Below are 24,858 nucleotides of genomic sequence, written 5' to 3'. Positions count from 1 at the left end.
ACTCAGTTGAGGGAGTGTGACAGTTTCCTCTCCTGCATAGGGTGGCACAGCTGACGGGGGAGCGGGGGATGAGTGCTGGCTAGCTTTGCACGCAGGGTGACGAGCAGGCAGAGGGCCAACAGCAGCCAGTTGGAGAAATGGGTGCCCATCTCTGCTGGCATGCAGTTCTGGGTACCTGCTGCTGTCCAGAGACAGCTGTAGCGTAGCCACCCATGGAAGTGCAATCAGGTTGGAGGCGCGGTCTGCGCTTTTCTTTACAGAGAGAGGCAGACAATGAACGTGTGGAAAGAAGTCGGGCAGGAGCCAGAGATGGGAGAGAGTGAGTACATGACAGTGAAGGGGATGAAAGTAGGGCTGCACGATTTTGCATAAAATGAGAATCACGATTTTTTGGCTTAGAATTGAGATCACGATTCTCTCACGATTCTCTTTTCCAGTATAAATATTTATTGCACTTATTAGCTGCACATCAACTTCGTAACAGTTGAGACTGAACATAAAAACAATAAATAAACATAAAAACAACAAATGTCTCACGTTTTGTTGTTGCCGCAAAATGTTGTACTGCTTGAAATTCCGTCTCCACCGTTGCTCACACTGCGTGTATAGAGCAGGTAGTGCAACAATAGAAAAATAGTTGCGGGACGGCACTGTGTAGCGTTTGTCTAGGGTGTTGATCATTTTCCTAAATCCCTCGTTTTGCACAGTGTTGATGGGAGTCATATCTTTGGTCAGGTGTTAAGTGATAGCCTCCGTAATTTCTTTGTGCCTGCGGGAGTTCGACGGGTATAGGGAAGCGCTGTATAAGGTTCCCGTTATTGACGTTTGGGTGGTTGACCGGGACGGATTCTCCCGTCACTTTCTCCTCATCCCTGACGTGCTGTCCGTTGTTTTTTCCCTGCTAATTTTAGCATCACACGGCACAGCTTCTGTATCACGTGGTATAAGGCTCCGCCCTTGTCATTTGTTGAGCAGGAAGAGTGAGCGCTTGTTTTCATGCAGATTACGTCCCGGATCAAAATGCGGTACAATCGTCGTCATCGTCTTTTTTTTTTTTTTTTTTTTTTTTTAAATCGTTGTCATTTGGAAATGAGATCGCACATAAGTATGAATCGAGATCGCGATTTTCTAACGATTAATCGTGCAGCCCTAGATGAAAGATTAAAAAATAATAATACAGGGTTCATACGCCTTTTTCAGGGTCAAATTCAAGCACTTTTAGGCATTTTCAAGGTCCCCTTTCAAGCTTTTCCAGCACATGCCCCCCCCCCCCCAAAAAAAGAATGCATGTTTCAATTCGCATCACCTCAGTAAGACCATGTGAAAATTAAAACAAATCATCCTAGGTGAACTTAAACACCTTTGTTCGCCTTTTGTTAAGAAATAGAAAAACGAACTACCCCCCCAAAAAAGAAATAAATAAGTCTTCTCCTCAGAAATTGATGCTTTTTTCCTGTGTGACAAAAAATAGGAGACAGATGTTTGTTTGTTTTTTAAGTTAATTCCCAATAAAACTGTTTTATTGCTGACTACATTGCTGTCTGTATTATTGTTGAAGTAAATCACCTTTAAAGTGTTTGTGCTAATAACATCATGTACAGTCAGACAGGCATGGAGAACAGCACTGACTGGGAGGCTTTGAATAGATCACATAGTTCAATTCAACATATAAGACTTTAAGAATGCACAAGCATCTACTTAAAATCTATTGAATTCATCATCTGTGATATTATTATGTACAATTCCAATGTATTTTGTTCATCTCCCTTAAATAAACAGGCAGCCTTAAAGTATGAAATATTCATATACAAATACACATATAAATGTGTGTACCGTTTGAGCGGCTGATAGTGCCCCACAGGCCTCAGTGTGAGCTTGAAGACATTTATGAGTTTTAAGTAGTTTAATGTGCAGATGCTGAAGATAAACACATTTTGAATGAAAGCCGGGGAACTTTGGTAGCACAGAAACAAGTGGCTATTCTTTGTGACCATATGGATCACTCATATTACCATTATTTCAAATACTCCAAAAAGCTGGGGTCCAGGGTATAATTGGCCGTTTTTGACTACTTTTGATTTGGCCTCTATATTTCACCTTTAAAAACTGTTTATCTTGCCAATCTGTTATTTTCTCATTTTGACATACTGTATCAGCACAATTTATCTAAATTCAGACAAAATTTAAAATACGAGTAGAAAGTGATATTTTTGACTGTAAAAACCACAGGCATGTTTAACGAATCATTTTCATAACTTGAAATGCAAATAGAAATTGTACATTTTTAAAAATATGCACAAGCTTTGCAAACAACAAAGTTATATGGTACTATTTACCTAAAAATGCTCAGACGTTTTTTACATAACCATTTAAAACTATTTACAGAACAATCAGGTGTTCTGCATCAAATAAGAAGGCACACAAATTATTGATGCAACTCCAAAAAATAGTTTGTGTCCACTCTAACACAGATGAGAACAGCACAGGGATAAACCTGCAGGTCTGACAGCAGGTGTGTCACTCAGCGTTTACACTGCAATCTGCCTTTGGTGGCTTTTTTGCAGCAACTGTCACATTCACTAGTAGAACTGACACACAAAACAAAACAAAACAATGACTACACTACACACTAACTACACAAGACAACACACTAACTTGAGACTCCAAACACGGTAAACCTCACAAATTTCTCATATATCAAAACCCCCTCTCACTCTCTCTCTCGCCGGTCACTCCTAAAACGTCCCTCTCTTCCCAAACAACCAAATGCCACATGTTGCCATATCATTTTTTTGATTGGTCGACATGGTACATTTTTCCACCAATAGGGAAGGAGTGTTTTTTTTCTTTTTTCACCAATGACTGTTGTCACTACCCGATCCGTACCGGAAACCCGATCGGTACCCCGCATGCGCAAATCTTACGTCACTTCCTCTCTTTGTGACATTCAATATATTTGAATGATCCGGTTAGCGCCCAGTTAGCTCCTAGCATTTCTCAACAGCTCTGCCTCCTTTTCGACTGCCCGGGACATTTAAACAATGGATAATCCGTATACAAAGAAATTCATGCTTTTCTCCTCAACAGAGAGCGTCCCCAGATTGAGCAACAGCGCCGTAAAATAAGAAGAATGGCGCCTAATTACAGAGTTAATAATGCAGACTTTGTAATATCTCAGGTGTAGATTCATCAGCCAGATGAAGTGTTTACTGACAATTGACAGTGATAGCGCACATCATCATCACTATTCCAACAATCCTCTCCTCACAGACAAGCATAAACACACTCGACTATCGCTAAATCAAATTTAACACACGTTTGTAATGACGCTAATTCAGTTTATAATAGGGTTTATTCGCTCGGTCAGCAGGTGGCGGTATCCTCGTACACTGGGGAGTACACTGCCATTAAACGAACAGAAGAAGAAAACATCTGCACATGCGCAGTACGGATCGGGTAGACCCGATTTGTAGAGAAGGGTCTTTTTTTTTCTTTTTTTTTTTTAAACTTTATTTATCACATTATAGACATACAGTCAGGTAAAACAGGGATCACATAAAAGATAACATTGTGGTAGTACAATGAGGAACAGAAAGAGTGACAAAGACAGTGAGACAAAAGTGAGTACAAAAAATAAAATAAATTAAGGGGAACATAAATAAACAAAAGTTTGCAAGAGCCAAAATCAAGTTAGCAGTTTCAATCGGTTACAGATGTTAACAGTCTTGAGAGCCTTCGTGTTTTTTGATGAGGAGATTGTCCTTATATATTGTGCAAGTTGCATTTTTAATACAAGAAGTTCAGGCTTTCTGCCGAGGACTTTGCTTTTGTGTATATGAAATTTTGCCAAAAATAAAACCAAATTTATAAAAAAGAAAGCATCATTGTCCTTGTCTTTAAAATTATAATAGCCAAAGATAACATCCTTATAGTACAGTTGAAGATTAGGGAGAACAAAGTCAGTAATAAACTTGTGGAAATCCTTCCAGAATTTACACGTAAATTTACATGACCAAAACAGATGAGAAACTGTTTCAGGTTGCTCTTGACAGAAAGTACAATTTACATTTATTTCAGCCATAAATTTGGACAAATATTGTTTGGTAGGGTAAAACTTATGAATCAACTTAAAAGAAATCTCTTTAATTTTGTTTGTCAAGAAAAACCTTTGTGGTAAAGTCCAAACTTTTTTCCATTCAATATCTGTTACAAAATTGGCCCAATAAAATATGGCTGATGGAACAGAGACCATTGCATCCTGAAAGAGAGACAGTAAAAAATAGACTTATGAGAGGAAAAGCAAACATTGCCAAGAGAAGAATGTAGCACATCCGGGGGAGTGACCTGTAGTGGAGCAAGCTCCACAGTGGCTGCAGCCAGGTGCTCTTGGATTTGTACGGTCAGACTTTACACATGCGCAGTAAGGATCGGGGAGTCCTGATCCGTAACTATCTTTTTATTTTTGTCTACATTGTACTGAAATGCTTCATTATTGCAAACATTTTAAGATATACTTGTTATTCTTAACAGATACTCTGACCTGTAACTATCGTAAAACACTACGACCGGAAGTAGAAACCTTTCGCGCATGCGGGGTACCGATCGGGTTTCCGGTACGGATCGGGTAGTGACAACTGTTGTTTTTCACTCAAGCGTGTTTGCTAGCGCTCTCCTTAGAAAATGCCGTTTTAACAGTTTCTTCCCGGAGTAAACACCACTGTTTTATTAAAAACAAAAATCACTGGTTTTAGGTGGCCTATCAACACAATTTAAACACTGGTGTATAGTTTGAAGTCCGCACGTTTCACCCAAGTTGAAATGGAGACTCTGGTAGCTAGTTATGTATCAGGCTAATGTTTAAAGCTTTCACTTGAGCAAAGTAACTGATATCACTGCTAAGTAATGTTAGCTAAGTTCACAGCATATTCCATAATAGCGCTGCCATACTGCATCACACTCAGTGCATTTCAGTCATTTCTCCAGCGAGTTTGATAGCTAGCAAAATAATCATAATTTTTTAAAAATAGCATGTGTAACGTACACGTACTGGAAAATTATTTACTAGGACTCACCTATCATGCGACTGGAGAGCGCAAACTCCGCCATTGTTGTTTTCCATCAAACACTCATTAAAACAGCACCCTACAGGTATGTTAGCCACTCATACCTATACAAATTTTGCCTCTACATTTTGCGACTCATTTTATTTCTCTATCTGATAAGAAAACTATTCAATCAGATAGTTATTTGTGGTGAATGAAATACAGTTACACTTTCAAGCACTTTGAAGCACAACATCTGAAATCCAAGCACTTTTCAAACCTTCAAAAGGCAACATTAAGATTCAAGCATTTTTCAAGGATTTCAAGCACACGTACGAACCCTGATAATAGTAATAAAAAAGGAGAGTAGGAAACAAATGGTGACCTTTGTCAAGATGGATTTGTTTACCAACAAACATTCACACTGTCGAAACCTGCGTCACGGTGACCTTCACACAGAGACGGAGCTGATGCCACTCATCTGTTCCCATCTTTGCGCCCTAAATCACTGGGACACCTCATTTCTGCTGTGCTGGGCGATGTACCGAGCCCTTTCTCTCTGCTGAACGTATTCATCTTCATTTAATCATTGTTAGCTGTAAGCAGGCAGCCCCAAACGATCCATTTCCCTAACAACATCTGAATGAAATTACCTCAGTGTGACACTAATCTACACCTGAATATGTTGTGTGTGCTGTCTCACAGCATAAGTCTTAATTTTATCACATGCAAAGTAAGTGCCCTTTGTTTTCCCGCCTGATAAAGTCACGTGGTTTGCCGTGCCCCGCGAGCAGACTGCGTCCAGCTGTTTTAAGTTCAAAGGTTTAATAGTTAAGTGCAAAATCTCCTGATCAGTTTTATATAAATCGAGACAAAAATATTCTTTCTACATTGCGTGTGAAAGATGGAAAATAAAGGCGAAAAGATTGAAATAAATCAATAGAACAATGTATCTGGCCTGCTATTATTCTGTGCGAGCAATAGGTGGCAGTGTTGAGCTAAAACTGTTTATTATTACCGACCCGAGAGTACGTCTTAAAATATTCCAGTCTGTGACCGCTTATTATATCTGTTAGGGTACTCATTTCATTGCGGGTGCACTTCTTCTGTGTGTGTGATGAAATCATATAAACTCATTTTGGCCCGCTCTTCTTTGCAGCGTCGCTCATTCAGGTTTGTGGGCACAGCTCTCTTAACGTCCCACCACAACCTTGGTGGCTACAGGTAACATTTCTTTGTGGTTTGTTCAGATGCTCTTTTGTAAACTGAAACCGTGCTACCACGAGACTCAAAGAAGCAGTAGTTTTAATTCCATTGATAGCTCAGTAGGTAAAGTGGTCGCCCCATGATCGGAAGGTCGGCGGTTCGAATCCACTTAACGGCTACCCTGAGGTACCCCTGAGCAAGGTACCGCCCCTACACACTGCTCCCCGGGCGCCTGCTTAGTGGGCTGCCCACTGCTTCACTGAGTGAATGGGTCAAATGCAGAGAAAAACAAGTAATTTCCCCATGGGGATCAATAAAGTATCCATTATTATTAACTTTAACCTTTTAACACAGCCCTGTAGAGTCTGAGATGCAGCTCTTGGATATTGTAGTTTCGCTGAACATGGTCTGACCTTGGGGTGAATTTGTTTGGATATTCACTCTTCACTCCTGGGATAACTGTGGTAACACATCTGAATGTTTACACCAGCAGACTGACAGATCTTCAGGGTTTTTATTTTTATTGAGGTGCTTGGTTAGCAAGCCCTGTGAAGACTTTATTTTTTTACACATTAAAAAAATGTAAATTTCCCTGTCAGGTGCTCTACCAGTGGCCTGGGAGCTTGAGGGTCCTGCGCAGTATCTTTGCTATTCCTAGGACTGCGCTCCTCTGGACAGAGATCTCGGATGTTGTTCCTGGGATCTGCTGGAGCCACTCGCCCAGCTTGGTAGTCACATTTTCACCTTCCCGGCCATACTCTGCACAGATGTTCAAGTATACTTGGTCATGATGTTCATTCTATGTCCTGTCTGCTAGCATCTTACACCCTGCTGTTACGTGCTGGATTGTCTCAGGGGCATCTTTACACAGCCTGCACCTGAGGTCTTGCCTGGTGTGGAAAACCCCAGCCTCCATGGATCTTGTGTTGATGGCTTGCTCCTATAACACACTACCACAACTCTGTGTTAGCTGGTTCCACACAAGGACCCAGTACATTCAAATCTTTTAATGCTGCCGACTGTTTTTGCATTTTGCTACAAGCATTCGCACCACTGTCCATGTACATGTCACAAACTGCTCTATTTATATCTATATTATATGCCCATGTCTTACTATATTTGCAATACTGCCTCTATTGTACATACCTTTGATTTTTATATCGTCTCTTGAATGTCCTTTCAATGTCTTTCCATTCAACTGTATGTTCTGTACAATCAGCAAATTTACTATTAAAAACAAACAAAAAAGCTTTCTAAGTTACGCTCACACATATTCATTTCTTTTTAAATGACTTGTTCCAGAATCAGATCATGACGAAAAGTGATTATCAGTGCTCAGACACAAGCAGCACTCTCTAGTTTCTATATTAATCCATTCAAGTTTTTCATGTGGTTTGACCTGAAACTAGTTTATAATTATCTGCCTTCAGGTATAGTTCAGATAAATGTGAAACAGGATGTTTAACAGAGGGCTTAATTGTCTGCACAAATTCATTTTGTATCACATACTTTGCTCTCCTGCTCAGGTAGAAGGTTATGGTGGAGACAGACATCCACTCAGCTCTTTGTCTGTCTCCTCTTATACAATCGCGAAGAAACAATTAATAATGAAGCCTCACTGCTGCGCTGACTGCCTTTCAAATGCATGCACATACAGCAGACTTTTGTGAGCCAGCTTTGGTCCTTTCACACAAACTATTCGTCACCACAGCAGCAAGGTCTCTGCAGCGACAAGCAGCTTGTTCCGGCCCTTTTCCCCTTGAGGGCATCAACAACAAAGCCTGCCTTCATGTTCAAAGCCGCGCCGCGCCTCTGTGACGGCACAAATGTTTATGGTTTGAATTAGCTCGTAACGTAGCAGTAAGTAAAGAAACAAGAGAGGGCTGCTGTGGGCCTGTAATTACCGTCTCTGTCTGCTTCTGAAGACAGTATGAAATTATCCACCGCAGACAAGGAATTCCCCACACTGAAGGAAATGTTAATAAAGGGCTTTAAGTACATTTCATGCGAGCAAATCTCGTTTAACTACAAAACTCAGCTAACTGTGATTCATAATGTTGATTTGTTCCGATGTTTGAATAATTATGCACAGTCAAGAAATAAAGATGCAGTTTGTCATGTAAGATTAGTTCCACCCAGCCTCAGTTTCTTTCGTACTTAGCACATAGGCTCACGTATCACCACAAGATATATATTTTATTTTCGAAACAACAATAATACACAGAAATATAAAGCATCACATCAACTCTTCATAAGCAGAGAAAAATAAAAGGGTTTTGTACAAGACATCTAAAAAGACCAATTCAGAGCACAGAAGCAGAAATCACAACTAATAATAGCGATTACAGGGTGAGATTTAAACAAAGGGGATAAAAAAACAAACAAAACTAAACTAAACACAAGCAGAATGTATAAAAATGACAAATTTGCTTTAAAAATAATCCCTACCAGGTAAATACAATGACTATGAGCCCATCAGAATCAGGACTACTGCATTCGAGGACACTAGAAGCTCTACAAAGAGCTGGCTCGTCTCAGATTGGTAGATGCTACTGTTTCTGAAACCATCCCACTAAAGTTTGCAGGTTTAAAAGTCATCATCATTCCAAAGAGATCAAAATCTACCAGCGTTGATGGTAAACTCTCGGGCCTTTGTTGTTTACTCTTCAGTCCCTAAAATGTTAAAGACTAGCACCACTGGGCTGCTGTTAACATCAAGAGCCTGGACAATGTAAATAAGCACAGTACAAAGATTTAAAATATTTTTCATGCTCACCCACTGAGTCTTTGTCTAGTGTTAGAGAACAAGAAGGAAATGGTTCCACTTCCATCACAGTGGGTGGCTGAAAGGAAACGGGACTAAAGCTTTGACTGTCTTTCTATTTCTGCCATCGCTTTTCCCAACATTTGTTTTTCTTCAGTTTTTGATCTTTTTTTCTTCTTCTGTTTCCAAAACGATCAACATTATAAAGGCTAATGGCCACATTATTAAAACACACGTATACTATATGTACAGGCCTAAAAAGAAAAGACAAAAAAAAAGAAAAAGGGAATTTTGAGAAGCTATTGGTATTTACATGCCTCTTATTTATCTCAACAAGTCCCTTTGTTAAAAGCTGTGCTTTGTACTTAAACTGTCTTATCCTCACAGATTATTAAGAAAAAATATATATATATTTAAAGGGCTACTACCCCCCCCCCCAGACCTGCCAGCAGTTATTTTCCACTGTATCATGTTACAAACCTAATTGATAGCAAAATAGACTAAAAAGTCTCAAAGGTCATACATCTCCTCTTTTCATTGGTTTCTGTATATTATTCTGTTTTTTTTTTTTGTTCTTTTACAGTCCTGAGTGCACAAAGTCAGCATGGCTAATTTTAAGACCAATATTATGTATGGCTGAGAATATCAGCGAAAGCAAAGGCATCCCTTTGCTCCCCTTGCACTTCAAAGCGTTCTGCAGATACATAAACAAGTCTGTTCAATCTGCAGTTCAAAGGGGACCTTTTATATTTTTGTTATACACACGTACCTTTACAGTGCTGCATGCTGTTATTAAACATGGCCATTACTTCAGATCCTGTAATAGCACACAATAGGTAATCTCAAGCAGAAAGCTCTTAAGCGCCTCCTATTCAAACCTTCAGTTTGCAAAGGTCAGCCAATCAGAAGAAAGGTGACCTCGAGAGTAGAGGAGGTAACAGTCTGCTCCTGACAAAGCATAACCAGAGCTGCTGGATGCAGGATCAGAGTGACAAAAATGAGGATTATTTTGACCACTGAGCTCAACAATAAAAACCTGGAAGCAGAAATAAGCATAACCGGTCCCCTTTAACAATGCAGAAATGTACAGTATGTGAGATGTTTTCAAGTCTGCATGTGTGACACACTACAATATAAATTGGCAAAGCTTCCAGAAATGAGTGCAGAATACATTTCACTGATAAAGCACCACCTCAGCTGCTGCAACAACACTTTACCGGAGAATCAACATTTTATAAAAGTGCACCACCCTGAATGATCCCACATGTGAGATATGTAACTGTGATTCAGGTAGTAGTTCAAATCAGCACTTGATTAAGAACCACCTGAATGGCAGCAAGTTTGACTGAAGCTTTGCTTTCCTTTGTTTCCGTTTGAAGTTTGACTGTGAAGCTAAAACATCCTGTTATTCACCCAGACAGAAATATATTCCCATTCCTTCACGCTGTATTTTTTATAAATGTTGGTTGACTATTCCCACTATACAATTCTTTTTCAAGCCATCTGACTGGGTCACATTTTCATAAAGTATTAAATGCCCAAAAACAGAAACAAAATCATGTAAAATGCATTTAACATGCACATACACATGCATTACAAATTCAAAAGTAATGGTTAAAAATTAAATCTTTTTTTAAAATGTTTTTTTGGATCAGCCATTTTCTTTAACATCTGTACAAAACAGGTAAAAACTATGAGACTAATGTTTAAACAAACACGACCAGACAGGAAGAAGCTCGTGTAGCAATAACTTCAGTCCTTTAGGTAACAAAGGATAATTACAGACGTCAAATTTAGAGATCCTTCTAACATTTAACTGTTTTAATGCACTCGGCCCCTTTCAAAACAGACAAGTAAATAAAAAGTGCTACTGACAGCTGGTGGGGAGGAAGAACAAAGTAACAGTGGCTGAATGAGGGGGTTCGTCATCTTTCAGTACTTGTGTAGCCGTTCTCGTCCGTGTGCAGTTTGTGTGTTTCTAGTCATTGACAGGAAATGAGCAGGTGAATGGTCTCCCTAAGAGACGCTGGAGCAGCGGAGACTCGGGGAGCCCATTTGTGTGAGCACCTTGTCCAGCCACTGCAGGGGCCCGTTCAAGTGCAGCTCGATCCAGCAGGGGGTGCTGGTCACTGTCTGTCGCCTGGGAGAGACCAAAGAGGCACAAAGGGATGTGAGGTAAACAGACACAGCTGTTAAAGAGTGTGGGCAAACTTACAAAGTCACATTGCTCTGCTTTCATTACAGTGTTGATGTAAGACAGACAACTTTCACAGCTTCTTTGAGTTACACTTTAACACACTGTGTCACTAAAGATAGAATGCAAAAATTCTACTGACTGAAAAACCAACAACGGCAACTATTGATTTTGACCTCTTAAGATATGTATTTGTAGTTCTAATCAATGACACATACTTCTTGAATTTGTACAGTTCAAATAAAGAAATCATTTGGAAGACTTGCAGCAACTGCAAAAAAAAACCTAAAACTACAAAATGATGCAGTTTCTTAAGCTTTTTCTTTAGTTTTTTTTTCTCACTAAAGACAAAAAGGGGGCCATAACATTTTTTCCTTTACTGCTTTTCTCACAGCAGAGAGAAGTGAACAGACACAAGGGACTAAAGAGTTAAACAGACACAGCCAACAATGGAAACAGGCAGTGAGAGTGAGGTGAAGGTGGAGGTAGAGAAGGAGGGCCTGGCTACTCCAGTAACCTGAATCCTGTGTTTAAGTGTCTCCACATGTGAGCATTTGGTCTGGACAGGACTGCTGAGCAGTCACTCCCAGCTCAAAGGTTTCTCCCTTGTGGAAACCGCCTGAGCACGGCCAACTTTCAGCCAATCATCTGCTTGCCTTTAATTCCATCTCTTCCTTTCTTACTATCAGTGAGTCAGACTGTGTGGAAAAAGGGGAGGGAATGGAAGAGGGAAAGTCTGACATCTCTTTTTGACACACCACATGTGTGTTTGCTTAAAAATAGTCTGGTTTGCCAACTGGGGCCCGTTTCTATAGACGAGAGCTCTGTGACATCATTGACCGGATTCACCAGTGTGTGCACATGCCAGCGAGCGGGGGCGGGTGGATTGTGGGATGTAATTCACAGTCTGTTTGTGTCTATTGTCTTCGTTTACATGCAGACCTCGTATGGATTTTACACTGCTACACTGTTGCAGAAACAGGAGACGAGAAAGTGGCTAGCATTAACTCAGAGCTGCAGCTTACCTGTACTCGGCTCCCCAGCCCTTCACAAAGCTCATGCGGATGGTGCACATCCTGGTGAGCTGGTACACAGCCTCGAAGCCCTGGTTTACTGACTGTGCGAGCAGTGCAGCAAACTCCTGATTGTTGAAGATCTTTAGGTTACATCCTGATGAGAACAACAAACAATAGATCAATTAGAGGTGCTAGAAAAAAAAAATCAAGATGAAGCTGATCTCTAGCTTCTACAAAACAAACAATTTAAATTTATCTTACATGAGAGTAGTCAAACTAACATTATTAATCTGATGGCTTTCCACACAGACTTGTGTTAAAAGTGGAGAAATATCTTTCGTGGTCCTACCGAATCAGATTGCAGTGACTTGGATGAAAACAGCCAAATTAAAGGAATGTGTACTTGAATGCGTCACTGACTCAACTAAATGCTGCAATGATTGTATAAACATCTTGTTTCAGACAACAAACTGTTAACATTTACAGATGTGCTTGGGGAAAGCTTTTAACAATCCAAACCAATTATGTGGTAAAAATAAAGAGACCAGTGAGGAAAGGAAAAAAACCTTATTTTTAACCCGACCACAGTTTAGCCAAAGGAGACATTGACAGGCTGGCTGGTGATGAGGTACGCGATGTGTTGTAGCCTCATTTGATGATTGAGCCTCAGGGAATCATTTCTGAATCATCAATCAATTTGTTTTTGTGTATATTGGCCTCTGCCTCTCTTTGGAAAACTGAATGGAATCATATAGCACTTCAATCCCAAATTACTTTACATTCAACCATTTACACACACACACACACACACACACACACACACACACACACACACACACACACACACACACACAAGTTTTGGGGATCGAACTGCCAATTCTGTGAAAAGTAAACTTTGGTCTTTCTCTATTGCACTGTCTTCCGTCCTACTCATTTGTCTTACTCCCTTTCCCTGTCCTGTATGTCTCTCGATGCTCCCAGTGTTAGCTGGACACATACCTGGAGGGATCTTGCAGACTGTAGCAGGATGCCAACCATAACGTTGATTACAGTTGGGGCTCTGGACAAAGATTGCACTGTCACTGAGACATTCTGCAAACACTTCTCCACCAATGTAATACAGTCTTACGCCACGACCTTGAGGTAAAGAGTGAGAGGCAGAGAGCCGAAACAAGTCAGCAACAACAATAATTAAAAGTACAATGTTGAATAACAGGTCTAAAGCAATACGTAATCATGTTTGTTAATAAGCCAATAGTCTTTCAAGAAATCAAGTGAATAAAAGTGTTCTGAGAAGGCAAAGGAGATATTATCCAAATGGAGTCATAAGGCCTACCAATGTGTCTGCGTGTCAGCTCCACAGCTGCGTTGCGGTTGACATTGGACAGAAGACCCAGGCAGAATCTCTCTGAGTTGGACGGGTCCGTAAAGCCGTCCACTGTCAGCGAGGGCTGCGAGGCGTGGAAGGTCTCCCCGACTCGCTGATTCAGCTCATAGTAAGAAATAGAGCACCAGAAGGCCGGCTCACAATACGTCACTGGCTGGAGGTCTGAGACAGAGGAGGACCCCAAAAAGGAAAGAACTGAGTTCAATACTGTTGCTAATACAGTGCAGAACAATTAAACTAATGCAATGTTTGAATGTATTCTCAAAGTCAAAGTAGTAGAATAGTAAGACAGAAATCACAGAATTAATAGACAGAAAATTATTCAGATGGTAAAGAAAACATACATTAAGAGCAGTGATAACAAAGAAGAGGCAAATATATGGAGAAAAGGGCTGAGAGGCTGCAGACAGAGGAAAAAAAAAAAAGAGAAAACCAACAAAAACACGGAGAGAGCCTGCGTCACAAAATGTCAAACCCATACACTGTTTCCCAGAAGCTTTAACCAGACAAAATGTGGAAACTCAACCCTCACTTGAAGGATTCTGCAGCCCAGTTGGACTTGTCCATGGTACTCTTCAGTAAATTCAACTGTTTCTGGTAATTTGCTCCTTTTTGTCCCCCTCTACCAGCTGAGAAACATTCTGTCCTTTGCTTTGAAGTCCAGAACACAACCGGACAGCACTGCCAAATGAAACTGTTGTTGCTTTATTATTTCACCAACTGTGTTCCAGCCAAGCCTCCTGGCGCTTTTCCGTCTTGATAGAATAAACCTAGGATATTGTTATTGATGTTAGTGTGGGCTGCGTGGTGTCTTGACCTGTTCAAAAGTTCACATGGTGAGCGGGGAACACAAAGGCTTCTTTCATCATCTGGTTTCCTCTTACAGAAATGAGTTAAACCAAACAGAGAATTCCCACTGGGGAGATACGCTGCTGAAACATTTGTTTGCAAATCAAGGCAGACAAACAGAAAAGTACACAAACAGACACACGCATTTCTTACCCAAGTTATTGTGTGTGGGTGAAACTGGGTTAGGTGACAGATTTGGGGAGCTTGTGTCCATGCTATGAGTCATCTGGTGATCACTGGTTTCTCCATCCTCACTGAGGTAGCCTGGTGGAGGTGTTTCTGAGACAAGCAAAGACACAAACACTCACTCATACTGAAATGTTGGTGGCCCCTGATCACTAACCAAGCATTGTAGCTGCACTGAGGGAAAAATAACAGATAGAGATGAGGAATGAGAGTAGCCCAAAAGTACTTGTATTTAATAATTTGATTAAATCCAGTATGTGTTACTACTATTATTACAGTTGGCCTGCTGTGCTTTAATTATTCTGAAGTACAACATAATTAACGACGCAAAGAGTGACCGTACAATCACCTACACAGAACTTCCTAAATAGTGAGAAGGTTCTAGTCGGTGAGTGAATGAGTGAAAGTGTTTAAAATTTAATAATCGTTAACCTGTTGAAAAACAGCTTATGTAAGTAAATCCCTTCCTAAATTCATAGTCAAAAGGCCATTTTCTCAATTCTCTCACAATACATCAGAACTCGACTTTTGAACAGAAAAGCCAAAAGAAAAGTAAATCAAAAGGATCAATAACACTTCAACAGCTACCGGTTGACAATAAACATACAGCCACATTATAAATGTGGCTGTATGTTTATTTATAATGTTAAAAGCTTAATCTTGAAACAGAAACACCAAACTTATTGTACATTGTGGCCCACATGAAGCACGCTTTGACCTTATGTGGGCCAGTCATGCAGCTGCCCGATCTCTCCATATAAAGAGAAGGGGAGGCCCTAAACAGTATGAAAAAGTGTAAAAAGTATGAAAATGCAGTTAGGAAGTCCAATGTTTGTGCCCTTCTTCACATATTCCAAGCTTTCCATAGGACCAGATTGGAGTCTTTGTCAGGCCAATTCTGACCCCACGTCCTATGTTTGATGGTCCTGTCCTGGGACGATGTTGTAAAAGCTTTTCATCCAACTCAAGATTCAAAAGGAAAATTATAGTAAAACTAGTTTAATTACACACACACACACACACACACACCTTTGCAATCACAAACTAGGTAGGTCTCTTCCAAGAGCTGTACTTCTGCCTTTTTTGTGACAAACAACCCACAAGCGTGCACCATCATCCTCATATTTTAAGTACTTTACTACTACTCCTTCTCTGTTACAGTCAGTTTTCACCAAACTCTTCAGTACAGCATAAACAGCCCACCTTACAAACTAGTTCTCACAAAGCATAAACCATAAGGAGGTACTTTGTGTGAGTCATGCTAGGAGGCACGCTGGTACCTGGTATATAGTTGCTCTGGGGCTCGATGCCAGCAGGGAAGTTGGTGTTTTCAGGGATTGAATGGCTGTAGTCATCCAGAGGTGGGAACTCAGTGGGGATTTCTGTGTGTCTGGGGACCAGCACTGGTGGGAGTACTGCATAACAGACACAAACACACAGAAAGTATTTTTCTCAGAATATAGTAATAAAGCAATGACTGATTTCATGTATGGATAAAGTAAATATTTATTGGAACAGAAATTAATAAACCGTTGATCAGCTGATAAGAGGAAAGGTGTTTCACAAACCCTGTGGATACAAATAAACCTATAAAAACATCCAGTGGGAGAAAAAAACAAACAAAAAAACAAAACCTATTCCACTAACCAAGACCCATTAGAACACACTGGAAATGTACGTAACTATTTTCTTCAAACAACACAACAGTGAACAAAGAAAGAACTCTGTTTGTCCGAGCTGTCATACCTGGTGTCTCTACTCTCTGATAGTGGTATGGGTTGACACACACTTCATCCTTCTTCGTGTGGAAGGCGTACTCGCACAGCTCCACCGCCCGCAGCTCGTGGTGGGACTGCAGGTCGGGCCAGCGCCACAGACGGCAGTAGATGACGTGGGGCAGACCTTTTCTGTGGGAAACTTGAAGACGGCCATCCAAAGATCTGTAAATACACGAAGAGGAAGAAGCATAAGTTTGAGACATTTGGTTTGACTTTCCAGTTATCCACCGCTTTTTTTTTTTCTTTTTGTGTAGGCTTATATTGTTTTCTGCTGCGTGTCAGAGTGTGTGTTGTGACTAAAATGAGAGGGAAGTGTGCCTGGGCACGACCTTATACTTGCCAGCAGAAAAATATCTGAAACCTCCAACTGAAAACAGAAAATAGAATAGTTACTAAAAAGAAGAACTGCTGAATTTGTTTCTTGATAGCATCTGGCTCTGATGTCATTTTTCTGAAAGGGCTATGTCGGTACTACCACTCTGAGGCTGGTTACGGTTTGATCCACCTGTCCCTTCCCCTGCTGTGACCTTTTGTTTATAAAAACAAATTCATGAACCTAAAATTAAATATTCTCATCCATTGTTGTCATCAAGTAGTAATTGTGTGACACCGCTCCTTTTGATTAATTGTTACAGTATTTTTGGTACTTGATGATATCCAAATTATGGGTATACAGTCTTTGCCTTGACAGTCCTGAACAACTAAAATATATTTCTTCTTTTTTTAAACTGGTTTTCAAGCAAAAATTCACTGTACGCTGCTCTGTCCTCTAAATGTTATCAAATGCTGGATTTGGTGCTCACTACTGTGCTATGCAACTACTTCCCCATGACGAGGGTCCCAGCTGTTAGTGCAGAGGCGATATGAGGTCATGTCTAATAATAAACAATCGGCAATGACATTACAGTATGTTTAAAAGGAATTTCATTGTGTTGTATAACATCTGCACTCATCTGGCATGCTTCTGGCAGGATGATGATTTAGGCCGGCAGATAGTAATGAGCGACAGTTTGACATTGTGGACTGTCATAATAAGGTTAAAGGCTGTAATCTTGGAGCACAATAACCCTTGACAGAGGGGAAAAAAAAAAAAAACAAACAAAAAAACCTCCAAAACAAAACTAAAAAACCCTGCACAACATCTTACGCAAGAGGCAGCAGTCACATACGTCCCCTCATTTTCTGTGTCCCACCCACTCACTCTCTCACACAGAGTAAGGGTCAAAGGCTTAAGATAAAGCTCTTTAGAAGGACAAATATGACTCTCTAAATAAAAACAAGGCCACGCCCAACTGCGGAAAGCTCAGTTGAGCCTCATCTAGGTCAACCACGGCACATCGGGCAAGTGAATGGTGTATGGTGTGATGTGGTGTGTATTGGCAGATACCCAAAACCAAGATACTGGTATCATACTGGAACTGGGAAAGCAACGACAGAAGCTTTTATTGTTTCCCATGCAGAAGTCGAGAGCTATGAAACGAAGCAAATGTCTGATCAAATAACTTCTAAAACTTTATTTTTAAAAAGTGTTGAGAATTAAACATAGAAAATTACAAAGACCTGGCAATTTAAACAGCAAACAAAGATCTCTGGGTTACTATGCATATTGAATAGAAAACCATTTGTTCAATATTGCTTTCTGAATATACCAGTTTTCATTTAGTCAACAAGATCTATAGTGGGTGACTCCACAGTGCACTGTTTAACACCCAACATGTAAAAGATCCCCTTTTTGGAGGAATCTATCCCCGGCAGGATTGTGACCAGAAAAGCATCCGGTGTAAAGATCTGCCAATTCAAGTGTGCTGGAGCAACCCCTGAACAAGAGAGCAGCTGAAAGAACCTGTTTATCAAAGCTATATAGCAATCTATAGTAATGTTAAGCCAGATTTTGCATAATCTTGATTCTATGGGGGTCTGCTTGCAAACACAGTATCTCTTTTCTTTTGCGGTTTTCCTGTGTTGGCATTTATTGTCATGACTTATTGTGGCTGCTTCCTTTTACCATACTGCATAAAGCCACGCATCAAGAAGTCACTTAGACTGCTGTTAGACCTCTATTAAACAACTTAACCACGCACCCTCATTCAATAAACAACTTGGGAAAAACTTAATGTTACACAGAGCTTATGCTGAAATAGTGAATCACTGTAAATTAACCAACAGTGATGATGACATGAAGGAAATGCATGGAAAGTGCATCTACAAGGAAACCACATTCACATGTAGGCACGTGAATGTGACATTTTTCACTGTGGATGTGTTGAATCGTGAGAGAGGGCTGATGTGATGTCACTGGTATGTCTGCTACTGGGTGGGTGGGACTGTGTGGGCTCAGACAGACATACAAAATCTACTGGTCATTTGGTGCCCTACTTACTGTCCCCGTTTCCATTCAGTTTTGTTTGGGTTTTTTTAAATAAGAAAATAGTTATAATGTATAATAATATATCAGCCACAGTAATAACTTCAACCAGGAAAAGGGTATATGACTTTATACTGCAGTAATTACAAGTGACATCACCTATGTATAGGCAGGCATTAACTAATAGTCAGTTGAAGTTATTTGATTTATAGTATATATGTGCTGAACAATGTCTCAGTGACATGGACATTGTGAGTCCATGGACACGGTTTATAAACAGTTACAAAAGCAACAGTTTATAAACCAGAAAGAAAAAAGGAGTGAAGTAATAAAAGTCAGGACAAGAAGAAAATGTCAAGCAGGCTTTTAGTCATTACTGAGAGACATAATGAAAAACTTAGAATTAAACTATGAGCTGGCATGCTATGTCTTTTGTGAAAAAACACTAGTGCTCACATCTGGCCAATAAGCATGCCGAACATTTTCAGGCGGTCTGTAGTGACACATTTTGGTTTGCTTGGAGTCCACTTGGAATTTTCTTGTGTGAAAACAAACCAAATCATAAGGAAAAGCTACAAGTTCACAAACTCATCAACTGATTAAAACCAGAGTAAACAAACTATAGCTGTGAAAACACCCTTAATATAACTTTTAACACTGGCTTCTACTCTATATTTAAAGTGCGCATGGCTTTTGGTGTAGGAATAACACTTTTTTATGGCTCTACGTCATCCTGATTTAGCACCCTGAAGTTAAAAGGCTGGATGATACAATGTTGTATAAACTAACCAGTTTTATTTAGACGTGTAACATAGATTTTCCTACTGCTATAGACAGTGCAATTGCTGATTTGTGTTGAGATGATGATCTTGTGGTTGTTACATGTGCCACTAAATAACTTTTCTCCCAGCACTGACCACCAGTAGGAGGCATCCTACCAGAGGCCCATACCACCTCAACTGGGTTCTTTTAATGTGGAGGAGCAGCTGTTTTACGCTGAGCCGAATGACCGAGCTCTTCAATGGGTCACTAAGGGAGAGCCCTGCCACCTTTAAAGGACACCCATTTCTGAAGCTTGGATCCACGACCTTGTTCTTTCAGTTACTAAGAGCTTGTGACCACAGTTGAGGCATAGACTGACCAGTAAATCAACAGGTTCATTTTTATGCTCATCTTTCTCTTCACCATAACGAAACTGATACAGCATCGCTCCAATCTTTCTGTCAATCTCAAGCACCACTCTCCCCTCTTTTGTGAACAAGACCCTAAGATACCCCAACTCCTCCATCTGTAGTAGTAACTCATCCCTGACCTGGAGTGGGCACATATGTACTAGAAATGTGTAATCACAACTTACATTCACAGAGGCCGGAGAAAGAGATTCATATTGAACTCTCCTCTGCTCAATAAGACACAGGGCAAATCAGCCTGGATAACCAGGACAATTATCTCCCACCTAGGCCCGAGACCTCTCATTTAAAAATGCACGATTTGTTGACAGGAGCCTCAACACCTCCCAACCAAGAACTGAAATCAGATGCAGATCAAAGTTTGTGCCAAGTCCATCCTGGTCTAAGTTGACCTCCTACTCAAGCATACTCAGGCACTGGGGAATTTTTTTTCCTAATACAGAAGCTACAACTGTTTAGTTAGTAACTGAAATGTATGAACCTACTACTGCTGCCAGCTGTTTTACAAATACATACAAATACACCTCAAAGAAAAATGAAGCAAGAGATTTAAAAGAGTAATACTAAACCATATCTGGCAGTAGTTGTGAGTTGATGCTGTTTCACTTGTCAAGTTTCTGCCCACCTACACTGCCAGTCAAAAGCTTTGATTACTGCTTTGCACACTCTTGGCATTCTCTCGATGTGCTTCATGAGGTAGTCACCTGAAATGGCTGATTGGTTCTGGCCATAACAGGGATTCTTGCACTTGTCAAATAGGGCTGTCAGCTGTTTACCAACCTGACTTCTGCACAACACACAACTGATGTTCCCAACTCCATTAAGAAGGCAAGAAATTCCACAAATAAACCCTGACAAGGCACACCTGTGAAGTGAAAACCCATTTCAGGTGACTACATCATGAAGGTCATTGAGAGTCCGCCAAAGGTTTGCAGCACTGTCAACAAAGCAAAGGGCTGCTACTTTGAAGATATAAAATATACGGCATTTTTAGAGTTAATCAATTTTTTCTTTGCTACATAATTCCATATATCTTGCTTCATACATTTGGTGTCTTTAGTACGCATCTATAATGTAGAAACTAATAAAAATAAATTAAAAAAACATTAAATGAGAAGGCGTGTCCAGACTTTTGACTGATAGTGTATATCCACTAATCACGTTAGTTTGCATCAATCTTTGCTACCCATCAACAACATTAACTGAGACTTGATGCCCTCTTGCTGTTACAGGCTGTAAATTAAGAAATAAACTCCCCAGTGTTTTTTCTCTTTGCCACAAACAGTCTATGCAGAGCTGCACCTCAGCCAAACACCACACTCACCACATCATTATAGTCCATTACATCATAAATGATTATATCTATGTCTAACATCAATTTCCACATAAAAGAAAGTAATTTCTTTGTCACCTGATCTGCTGTTTAATTACCAAATTAATCAGTGAATTACTTATATGGGCACAGCTCTCACTATCTCTATTACTACACCAGAGAGTTTATCACCCAGTTTCTGCATGAAGAGTAAGTCAGATAGGTTATACATGTGGGAGAGCACCAAATCACAGTCAGTGTACTTCAAACTGTGATGAATCATTTAGTCCACGATAGCTACTGAGCTCAACTCTGTGGTTCTCAACCCTTTCGCTTCTTCTAAACCCGGAACAAAAAGCTCACATTCCACAGTTTTTATATAAATTATTAACAATAAACAAGGGATCCAGGTTGAATTTTACTTGAACAAAGGTCAGCGAATAGGATCAGCAAACTCTTCTTTAGCAGATGAACAACTGAGGGTAAACAAGCATTAGATCATTACTCTGCACTGCTGACAGGCAAGGTCAACTAACTCTCCTACAAAGGTGTTTGTATGATTTAAACGTAAACCAACGCTATCAGCAACAGACAGTATTGCGTATGAGACAAGTCAAGACACATTATATCCTGCTCAATGAGAGTGACTCACTTCAGAGATTTACGATGGCCCACTGAATGAGACAAATGAGAAACCCTGCTCTGACAGCAAAAACCACTCCTGTGAAACCATCAAGCCTCAGTTTGTTGTTTAGTGGCAGTAGTAGCTCTATTTAAACAGCCAACCTCAGATATTGAAGAAAAAAAAATGATCTGGACCTCAAAATACTCCAGACATGAGGCAGGAGGTAGCTGAGGGGAGAATAATCATGACCCCAAATTCCCAGCTGGGCTGACCTCTGCGTGTGTGTTCCAAACTGAAGATCTGAAGTCCATGGGTGGGGCCTTCAAGACTTTATACAGGACATTTTTCACTCTTCAGCTTCTCTCTACAGGATCAGAAACTAATCAAATCAGCACTGACTGATTTTATCTACAAAACCAAAATGTGAATTGAAAAAGTGAACATGGGCACTTAAAATGAATGAATAGCATTATTGACAGTGAATGCATCCAAAGCTAGGGGAGTCACATTTAACAATATATCACAACATAATTCTATTTTTACAGTATATCCAATACCATAATGCTATAAACCAGGGGTAGGCAACGCCAGGCCTCGAGTGCCGGTGTCCTGCAGGTTTTAGATCTCACCCTGTGTCAACACACCTGAATCAAATGATTAGTTCATTACCAGCCCCCTGGAGAACTTCAAGACATGTTGAGGAGGTAATTTAGCCATTTGAATCAGCTGTGTTTGATCAAGGACACATCTAAAACCTGCAGGACACCGGCACTTGAGGCCTGGAGTTGCCTACCCCTGAAAAGCCATGATTGATTGGCCTGGTTATCAAGTTCTAGCTCTACAGGTTAATTTGACCTTAAATTTTAAATAAAATTTTGTTAAAAATGGCTAAGATTTCTTAAATCTATCAACTACATTAAGTATTAGATAACTCTTTTTAAAAAATCAAATAAAACCAGTGGGTGTATATTTTGCTGTTACATAACATAATCAAGAAAATCCTCAAATCAGGTTTCTATTGAAGGAAGTACAATGAAAAAATTATAATGGATTTTTGGTTCTTTAAAAAAAAAAAAAAAAACATTGGCTGTGTAATAATTCAATTATCTAAAAAGAAAACTAAATTCAGCTGAAAGTTAACTTCAGAGGGGGAGCATTTCCTTCAGCAAGGCCAATCCTGGAGCACAAAATTTAAAATAAAGTGATTCAGATCCATATGTATTCTTCCTTTGCCTACAGTTCGCCTGCCCCAAATATTGCCCCATGAAATCTGGGGCAATATTTGTGTTTTTTCATGCAAGCTGATGTTGATCTCAGAATATAGACCGGAACTGATGTCTAAAAATAAAGGGATAAATAGGTATAGATTTTTGCCAGAGGGGTAAATGTGTCAACATCATTTTGGCTCATGATCCAAAGCTGAGACTGAACATGAGCTTTACATCCATCCAGCATGTATGTTTGCGTGAATGGTAGAGCTCCACAGATGGACACACGTACAGAGAAATGTAAGAACAGAAGGGATATAAAATAATTAAGGTAACTTTACATTTGAAGTATGCATTAATTTAGCATTTGCCAGTGTAGCAAAAGTAGTGAAATAAAAAAAATATATAAGCAGATGTTAGTGGCTGTGAAGGTTAGTACATACATAAATTTTGAATATGTGCGCTTTTGGCTGACTCAGACAGAGCAGATTGAGCTTCACTAAGCTGGGGAAGGGGGAGGGGGCAAAACAAACACCCTGAGGCATACCCAGTTACGCTCAGAGACACAAACATATACACTGTGTGTGTGTCCAGGCTGGCAACAGTCCGAGAAGTGTTGAACACACACACGCCTTCCTTGTGGGCTTAACATGGACTTTTTTTACTCTCTTACTGAAAGCCTTACCTCGCTAAGAAGATGCCAGCACATACAGTTAGAAACTGAAGGCCTTGGAGAAAAAATTGTTCTCATCCAATGCTGGTTATTAACTATGTAACTAAACTTGCATGTTTAACTTTAAAAGTAGAATATTTTCACCATTTTAAGGTGCCTGCAAACACATCACAAAGATCAGGATCAGTCACAGTCTGTCCTTTAAAAGCATGCAAGGGTAGAGGACAAAGTGGGTGATGGATAAAGAAAGGAGGGCTGCAGCTGCACAACAGGTCTGCCAGACCATCTCAACAGCTCAGGGTAGCTCAGAGTGTCTGTGACTGAACCCCTAAACCCCCCCTTTCCTTCTCCTCCGTCTGTCCCACTATCCTGATCTCACAGCCTCCATTGCAGTGCTGAGTGCGGGATGAGGGCGGTGGGGGTGAGGGGCTATTGGGCTGATATGGCCTTTGTGCCTTTCATAAAGTCTGTGGCCAGTCTGTTGAACCCCGACCAACAGGGCTACAATCTGGTGACATTTAGCAGAGGCTGGTGCCTTCCAACAACAACAACAACAACATGTAAAGAGACAAATCATTCACCAATTCTACCTTCGGTTAGACACGACTAACTCAGCAGTCTGTGACCTTTAAATAATTTTTTGTTAGCCCTGTGATGAAGCGAAAAATTGTTTAATTTGCTTTTCCCTGTAGTAGCTGTTTCTGTGCAAGCGTCATCACAGATTAATCCTTCACTATCCCAACAGTTTAAGGATCTGAAACTGCAGAATCACACAGAGTCAACAACATAACACAACTGGGAAAATAAAGTTGGTTACAATCTGGACTGTCTCTGCAACCAACCTCTTTGTAAAGTCTCTTTGTCTTCCTTGGCCAATGCCAGCCGATACGAGGGAGAATGCAGCATTATCTTTTAGATAACTGAAAGAAAATTAAATAATCCACGAAGGATCATCCAGAATAACAAATTTCTAAATTGCTAGTTCACCCGAAACTCTGGCTGATTGGGACCCACACCCAGTTTCACACCTTGGCTCAGACGATTAGATGATCATCAGGGGGTC

At 40.3% G+C, this 24,858-nt stretch overlaps 1 protein-coding gene across 1 annotated transcript in view; it reads right to left on the bottom strand.

The window, feature by feature from the left end:
• Positions 1 to 8,425: 8,425 nt before the first annotated feature.
• Positions 8,426 to 24,858, bottom strand: part of LOC101485832 (mothers against decapentaplegic homolog 3) — a 31,751-nt gene continuing 15,318 nt past the window's right edge. Inside the window, exons 2-8 of the mRNA XM_004557932.6 lie at positions 16,391 to 16,584; positions 15,925 to 16,059; positions 14,612 to 14,737; positions 13,559 to 13,771; positions 13,222 to 13,359; positions 12,232 to 12,376; positions 8,426 to 11,152 (exon numbers count right to left, since the gene is read on the bottom strand). Of these exons, the coding sequence (XP_004557989.1) occupies positions 11,029 to 11,152; positions 12,232 to 12,376; positions 13,222 to 13,359; positions 13,559 to 13,771; positions 14,612 to 14,737; positions 15,925 to 16,059; positions 16,391 to 16,584 (1,075 nt within the window). The 3' untranslated portion in view covers positions 8,426 to 11,028. The remainder of the gene's footprint in view (positions 11,153 to 12,231; positions 12,377 to 13,221; positions 13,360 to 13,558; positions 13,772 to 14,611; positions 14,738 to 15,924; positions 16,060 to 16,390; positions 16,585 to 24,858) is intronic.

The sequence above is a fragment of the Maylandia zebra genome, linkage group LG1 (genome assembly GCF_041146795.1).
Source record: "Maylandia zebra isolate NMK-2024a linkage group LG1, Mzebra_GT3a, whole genome shotgun sequence".
Classification (NCBI taxonomy): Eukaryota; Metazoa; Chordata; class Actinopteri; order Cichliformes; family Cichlidae; genus Maylandia; species Maylandia zebra.
The sequence above is the reverse complement of the archived record's forward strand: the minus strand, read 5'-3'. Positions and strand labels throughout refer to the sequence as shown.